The sequence below is a fragment of the Arachis duranensis genome, chromosome 1 (genome assembly GCF_000817695.3).
Source record: "Arachis duranensis cultivar V14167 chromosome 1, aradu.V14167.gnm2.J7QH, whole genome shotgun sequence".
In the NCBI taxonomy this organism is placed as follows: Eukaryota; Viridiplantae; Streptophyta; class Magnoliopsida; order Fabales; family Fabaceae; genus Arachis; species Arachis duranensis.
The window spans coordinates 67,011,935-67,020,256 of NC_029772.3; the positions used below are offsets into that span (position 1 = coordinate 67,011,935).

Here is an 8,322-nt window from a genome sequence, read left to right on the forward strand (position 1 = left end):
GTTGAGTCAACAGATATCATTCTCCTTTGGAGTTTTATTGAGATCAAAGGTTATGATGGAAGGTTGGTGTCCTTTAGAGACAACCTCATCAGAACTATCTGGCGCAACGTCTTCTTCGAGAATTGAATCTTGAACTACCTCGCCAGTCTCTTCCGAAACGTCTTGAGTCTTTTCCAGAGACAAACCTGACGGATACACCGTAAGCAAACAAGTTATTAGAAGTCAGAAATTTTACAAAAAACACAGAACAAAATAGCGCCATGTTATAAACTGCTGGTTTGGCTTACATTTCCATAGTTTTGTAAGACCTCTTTCTATAAGAGTGAATTCCTCGCGAGACGCCATTTTGATAAACGAAATTTTCGCATGTCGATTTAGAATTCAATGATGAACATGATCGTGAGTATAGTCTAACCGACACTTAAACTTCGCATCAAACAATCCTACAATCTATAACCGAGAGTACTAGTCTCCCGAGTCGTCCTCCCTTGAAATTGCTAGAGAGTGCATCTTATTGATTAGGAAGTCTTGTTATGATTCTTTGAAGGTTTAGGAAAGTAGGTGACAAACAATCAATCTTTAGAAAGCTTGGCCTAGGGCTGGCATTAGGAATTCTATCCCTATAGTTCCCTCAATGATGATAACAATTAGGCTTTGCTTCATTTAGTTAACCCCTAGGTATAGAGGAAGTCAAATGAGAGTAACTAACTTGAGTCACAAGTCCTAGTTTTACCTCAGGGAAATCTAGCTTTAGTGCACTCCAAGTTAATTGGCAATTTCTAATTCCAAATCAACAATTGACATAAACTATTCAACTCTTCCTAATGGTCCAAACCCTATGCCAAGTAAGAACTTTTACTCTATAACTAGTGTTGGCATTTTATCAAACAATTGATGAGCAAGAATGAAAGGCATAGTAAAAATGAGAAGAAAGTAGAATTGAAAGTGCTTCAACACAAGGAACTAACAACAATTAACCAAGAACAACAATGGAAATAAACTTCTCAAGAATTGATAGATTCTAAAACCACAAAGTTGAATATAAGATCTATGAGAATTGATCAATTACAAGCACTAATTGAGATTAGAGAAGAAGATCTATAATAGGAACAAAGTAAATTGAGAATTGCAAGTTGATATCACCAAAGAGTGATTGAGAATTCAGAAATTGAAGAAGATGAACCCTAATGAGAGCTTGAGATCTCTTTCTCTACCCAAGAGTGTAACTACCACCAAGAGAAAAATCTAGAAACATGTAAAATGAGCTAAAAGTCCCTTAATCCTTCAACCCTTGGTCTTCTTAAGCTCTTCCCGCCAAAGCACTTCCCCAAGATGGGATCTCCAACTGTCTCCACGCCCAGGTCACGTGACTCTTAAAAAAATCACATTCGAGCATCGGTGCGCACGCGCAAAGCACGCGTGCGCGCCACTGGGATATCTTGCAATGCGAGCGGAGGCGCAATGTACGCGTGCGCGCCCATGGAGATTAGGGCCCAGCCGCTACACATGCTGGCTCGTGGCTTGGCTTCTGGATTTGACTTCTAGCGGCCCAATCCACGCAGGCGCGCCAAGTGCGCGCACGCGCCCTTGCTGAAGTTCCCAAAACTCAATTTCTCATGCTCCTTTCCTTTGCGCCCATTCTCCTTCTCTCTTCCGGTTCATCCCTGCCCTATATTCTGAAACCACTTAACACACAGGTCATGGCATCGAATGGTACCAAGAAAAGATTAGAAATATATCTAATTTAGTGCAAAATAAGCATGTTTTCATTCATGAGGCAGAATTAGGAAAGGAACACAAAGTCTTGTATTTTCATGTGAAAGGTGTGTGGAATCATTGATAAAACCCCTGAAATCGACACAAGATAGACCCTCAAAATGGGGTTTATCAACCTCCCCACACTTAGATTCTAGCATGTCCTCATGCTTAGAGAAATGCAAAAGAAACACAAAAGACCGAGGGATCATAAAGGTATAAGGCTCATGAAGTGCAACCTACTTATATGAATGCAACTATGACTAGTGCTATTATCTACTTGGGTAGGAACAAATCGACCTTCCTAAGATATATGCAAGCATATAGGGTTCGATGGTAGTCAATATATAGGACTTACCAATTTTAAGCATCAAATGCAATATATGCAACTTTGTATAAGGAATGCTCGTGAGAGGCGGGAATCAAGGAATTGAGCATCGAACCCTCACCGGAAGTGTTTGCACTCTAGTCGCTCGGTGTTTGGGGTTGGTTCTCTCAATTTTCTCCTAATCATGCTCTCCAAGATTCGTTCTCCATCTAACAATCAACAATTATTTAATGCATGCATACAATTATCATGAGGTCTTTTCTTTAGGTTGTAATGGGGCTAGGGTTAAGGTAGGATGCATATTTGGTCAAGTGAGCTTGAAGTTTGAATCTTTGATAGGCTTAGACTTCCCTCCTAACTTATGACATCCTATACAATTAAATTTTAACCTAACTGCCCATTCCTTCACTTTTTCACATACTCATGCATTTTCTTTTCATTTCACGACACTTATGCATTGATTCTTATTGAGCTTCACTTTGGGGCAATTTGTCCCCTTTTTTTTATTTCTTTCTTTTTCTTCTTTTTTCTTTCTTTTTCTATATATATATTTTTTTTCTTTTTTTCCATATTGTTTTTTTTTTCTTTTTTTTTCTTTTTCTCATTTTTTTTCTATACACAAGAACCTCAATGCATAAGGTTTTACATTTGATCAATACATGAGTATGTACCCAATTCCCAATATTTCCAGTAATAATACAAAACTACCCTTTTATTCACCCAATGTCCAAGTTTCCCACACTTGAATGATACTCACACACACTAGCCTAAGCTAATCAAAGATCCAAATTAAGGACTTGTATTGTTTTTCGCTTTAAGCTTGAAATGTGCTAAAATAAGAACAAGTGGGTTAAGCGTAGGCTCAAATTGGCTAACAAAGGAAGATAAAAGGTAGGGCCGTTTGGGTAAGTGAGCTAATGAAGTGATGGCCTCAATCATATAAATGCATGAATACACAAAATAATGGATATAAAGAATCAGACAAATCAAAGATCACACTCATAGAGAGTAAACAATTGCACACAAGAAGGACAGTAGGTGACTATAAGATGTAGCCACAAAACAAGGCTCAAAGCTCACTAGCTTGTGTTCTTAACTCAAGATCCATGTTCCAAAATATAATTCTTCATGTAAATTTGGCATCAAAATGTTTAAAATTGGCAATGCCATGGTTGCCCCAAAGTATTGGTTTCCTAAGAAAGAGTTTCATTGTTCCAACCAAGTAAACTTATCATGCAAATGGTGTCAAATAAGACCTAATCATGCAACCTATCCTAATTACAAAGGAGTTCAAAGAACAAGAATTTATTCGGGTGTTACCTACGGAGATCGGTCGGCCGACCTCCCCACATTTAAAACTTAGCACGGTCCTCCGTGCTATAGGTTAGGCGCAATGGGTGGTCGAGTCCCGAGTGTCCCTCATCTCTAATGTCATCGCTATCTCCGGTTGAAGGTGTGGTGGATGTGGAGATATCTGGTTCCTCCATAGGTGGGGTGACTACGCTTAGAAGTTTCTTCACGTGAGCGTATCGGCGTTGGTTACGCCTCTCATAACGGTCCAACTTCTTGTGAAGGTCTTCAAGGCGTTGGGTGGCTGATTTTTGTGGTGTGGATGATGTGGTGGTATTGCGAGTTGGTGTGGGTAGTCCAATGTCCTTGGTGAATTCCGGAGGCTTGAGGCACTTCTTGGTCGGAATAACATCGCCCTCGACCGGAATTGAGGTTCTCCTATCCTTAGCCTCTCGGTGGACGCCGGCCATTGCAACTAATTCGGTCACCATAGCAGGGAATGGTAGATTTCCCTTGGCATGAATGCGCCCCATGGATTGGCGAATGGCATGCAAAATGTCGACCGGTTTCTCGGTGAAGATGCACCATATTAATAATGCAAGCTCGGCGGTAATGGATGACCCATGGGTGCTCGGGAGCACGTAGTGAGCTAGAATTTGGGCCCATGCCGTGGCTTCTTGAGTGAGGTGGCGGGCATCTAAACCCTTTGGTCTTTGCTTTATGGTCCCCCGAATCCAATATGCGTCGGGTAAAGCAATTACGCAGAGGATCACGCTCCAATCGAACGCACGGTCATCGCATGCAGTCAAGACTTCTTGGTAGGCATCATATCCACCCGTCAACGGTCCAATCCCAAGGACTTCTCGGATGGTTTCCACTGTGACTGACACTTGCTTCTGGCGCACAAATATTGATGTGAGAAAGGGTGAGTGGTAGTTGTAGTAGAATTCCACCACCCATGAGAGATTGGCCTCCTTTGGTTGCTTCAAGAGGAACCTCCGTTGCCTCCGGTCAATGTGTGGCATCACTAACGGAGTGAGGTGAGCCGGTAGGACTATAAGAGGCTCCGGGTGATAATTCCTTTCAATCATTCTTGAGTAAACAAGTTCGCAGTAGCAGTTAGGGAACTTATTTGAATCCTTTGGAGGGTTGTCCTTCTCTAGAACATCAACGGGGCCCTTAGCCTTCTTCAGGAGTGGCTTGGTCGTTAGTTCTTGGCACGCGCTATTGGAAGCTGGCTTCTTCGGGGCTTTCCCTTTGTTCCTTTTTATTACCATCCTGTGATAGCAAAGAAAGGGGATAACATCAAACCCAAAGAAGCGTAATTGAATGCGATTATGCAAATGAAGAGTTGTGCCATAAGAATATGGGTATCATTATTACATGACAGCTGCAACATGTAACTAAGATAACATGTGATGAGCAAGGCGAATCATTTGCATGTGGTGCAAGGGTAGTTTAAGCATGCAAGTAAGAAGCATGAGAGGCATACACCCTCAAATACCAAAGTGGGAGTCAATTTATGAAAAGGTGAGTGGATGGATTGAAGAATGTGGGGATGCACCCAAAAGTGATTAGTTAAGAGGCAATTAGTCAAAATGAGCTCAAAACTCAAGTATGCCTTTTCTCAAACACTTGGCGTGCATCCTTTTTGTAGTATGTAATTAAATGAAGGTGAAAGAAATGTAACATTCCACAATCCATTATTAATGACTACAGTGCACAGTGGTTGTAAGAAAATCAAGCAACACATTTCATCTATCAATACAAGAGAATGGAGGACCCAAATGCCTATGAAGAGTTAAATGGAAAAAAAACGAAAACACCCCAAAGAAGTGGCTAAAAAGAGTCAGGGGAAAAGAAAGAGGCTACCGAAAACAAATTGAAATTGAAGATTAAGAATCAAAAAGAGAGAAATAGAGCAAGAGAGGAGCCTAGCAAAGTACCTTGAGAGAGATGGAAATGGGTATGGGAGGGGAGGATGGAGGGGCAATGTAGGGGCCACCGGAGGTAGGTGGTCGGAGGTGGTTGGAAGGAAGAAGAAAGGGTAATAGGGAGATAGGTAGTAGAGGGGGTGAGAAGAAGAAAAGGGGAAGAAGAATGAAGGGAGCAAGTGTGCTCCCTATTAAATTGGCGTTGATCACCCACGCGTGCGCGCATGGTGCGCGCTCGCGCAAGGACGCGAGGTGGAGTGAGGGCGTGCGCGCGCACGTTGCGCGCACGCGCCAATGCGCTTGTGCTGGTAGCACAAGGGTGGCTTAGAGGTGGCACAACTCTCTGGACGAAGTACCAGAAGTCGGCTGCAGGGTTATTGGCGCGCGCGCGCATAGTGCGCGTGCGCGGCAATGTAGTTATGCCCCAGGCGTGAGATGGGCCTGGGGTGGGCCTAACTCTCAGTGAAGTGGCCTAGAGGACGGTGTAGGATGAGGAACGCGTGCGCAGTCTAGGCGCGCGCGCGCACATCGTGTTGCGGGCATATGGACGCGTGCGCGCCAGGTGCGCGCACGCAGCAGAGGTGGTGGGCTGGTGGCTTAGTGCAAGCCTGAGAGTGGCCTAACTCTCTGGAATGTGTACCAGGAGTGCACAAGGGTAATCGGCGCGCGCGCGCATGGTGTGCTAGCACGTCGATCTTCAGATTTGTGAAAGCGTGTGTACGCGCCATGTGCGCGAACGCGTGATTGGCCTGTGCCTCAAGCATGGGGCTGGCGTAGTGTGGGCTCAACTCTCTGGAAAATGTATGGAGGGTTGCTTTTGTTGATCCATGCATCCGCGCACGGTGCGCGTCCGCGCGGATGGTCGACAAATGCTTCAAAGACGCGCGCGCACGCGCAGAAGGTTTCCTTTTACAAAGTTTGCATGTTTTCGCACCATTTATAGCATTCCAACCCTCTAAACAGCCACTTAAGCACTATAGAAGGATGTTTTAACTTGATACTACCAAATGAACTCAACAAATGAAGCAAAATTAGAATTGAAATCTAACTACAACTACTTCTATTACCTAGGTACCAATCATGAAGTCAAGTGTTAAGCAAGTGTCAATCAAGGAACGATTCAATGGTTATGTACAAAGGAAGATCTTACCATGGTGGGGTGTCTCCCACCTAGCACTTTTGTTTACCATCCTTAAGTTGGACTTCCACTAGCTCAAAGTTCTTGTTCAAGAGATGCATCCCTCAAGAGGAACACTTCAAATTCCTTGGAGTTCTTTCTTTGCTCACCATGGTACAATTTGAGACGGTGCCCATTTACCTTGAAAATGTCCGGACTTGATGGGTGGCGCAGGTGGTAGACCCCATAAGGATCTACTTTCTCCACTTGGTAGGGTCCATCCCACCTTGATCTAAGCTTTCCGGGTAGTAATCTCAACCTTGAGTTGTAAAGAAGCACTAGTTCACCGGGTCGGAATTCCCTTCTCCTTTTGCTCTTGTCATGGATGGCTTTCATCTTTTCCTTGTAAAGTCTAGAGTTGTCATAAGCTTATAATCTTAAGCATTCCAATTCCGCTAATTGAAGCTTTCTCTCTACTCCGGCTCCACCCAAGCTCATATTACATTCCTTTATGGCCCAATAAGCTTTGTGTTCAATTTCTACCGGTAGATGACATGCTTTACCATATACAAGTCTAAAAGGGCTCATGCCAATGGGTGTTTTGTAAGCCGTGCGATATGCCCAAAGTGCATCGGAGAGTTTAGCGCTCCAATCCTTCCGATTCGGCTTCACAATCCTTTCCAACACATGTTTGATTTCCCGGTTATAAACCTCAGCTTGGCTGTTTGTCTGAGGGTGGTAGGCCGTGGCGACTTTGTATATGATGCCATACTTTCTCATGAGGCCGTCCATTTTTTTGTTGCAAAAGTGGGATCCTTGGTCACTTATGATTGCTCATGGGGAGCCAAAGCGACAAATGATATTGTTCCTCACAAAAGAATAAACAACATGAGCATCACCCGTTCGGGTGGGGATTGCCTCTACCCATTTTGACACATAATCGACGGCTAACAAGATGTAGAGAAAGCCATTGGAATTTGGAAATGGTCCCATGCAGTCGATTCCCCATACATCAAAGATTTCACAAAAAAGCATATTTTGTTGGGGGATTTCGTCCTTCTTAGAAATATTTCCAAACCGAATGCATTGGGGGCAAGATTTCCAATAGAGAGAAGAATCTTTGAGAAGTGTTGGCCACCAAAATCCGCAATCAAGGACCTTTTTTGCCGTTCTTTTGGGGCCAGAGTGGCCACCTCCTTCGAAAGCATGGCAAGCGTCCAAGATTGCTTGGAATTCGGTTTTAGGTATGCACCGTCGCACTATTTGTTCCGCTCCACATCTCCACAAATAGGAATCGTCCCAAACATAGTATTTAGATTTGCTTTTCAGCTTATCCTTTTGATGTTTGCTAAGATTGGGAGGGAGGGTGCGTGAAACCAGGTAGTTTGCTATTGGGGCATACCAAGGAACTATTTCTGAGATTGCGTGCAAACCATCTAGAGGGAAGGAGTCATTGATAGGAGTGGTGTCACTTTTTGTGTGTTCAAGGTGACTTAGATGGTCCGCCACTAAGTTTTGGGAACCACTCCTATCCTTGATCCCCAAATCAAATTCTTGTAACAAAAGCACCCATCGAATTAATCTCGGTTTTGATTCCTTTTTGGCCAACAAGTACTTTAATGCAGCGTGATCCGAGTATACTACTACCTTGGAACCAAGAAGATAGGCTCAGAACTTGTCCAAAGCAAAAACGATAGCTAAGAGTTCCTTTTCGGTAGTAGTGTAGTTAGATTGGGCTCCATCTAGTGTTTTGGAAGCATAGGCTATGACATAGGGAATCTTACCTTCGCGTTGTGCTAACGCGGCTCCTATCGCATAATTCGAGGCATCGCACATGATTTCAAATGGTTGAGTCCAATTCGGTCCTCGCACAATAGGAGCTTGTGTCAATGCCACTT

General features: G+C 43.6%; 1 protein-coding gene across 1 annotated transcript; it reads right to left on the reverse strand.

Annotated features, from left to right (window-relative positions):
- Positions 1–6,853: 6,853 nt before the first annotated feature.
- On the reverse strand, positions 6,854–7,216 carry LOC110276057 (uncharacterized). Its single transcript, XM_021132619.1, has one exon. The coding sequence runs from the start codon at positions 7,214–7,216 to the stop codon at positions 6,854–6,856; it is 363 nt and encodes a 120-aa protein (XP_020988278.1).
- Positions 7,217–8,322: the final 1,106 nt, after the last annotated feature.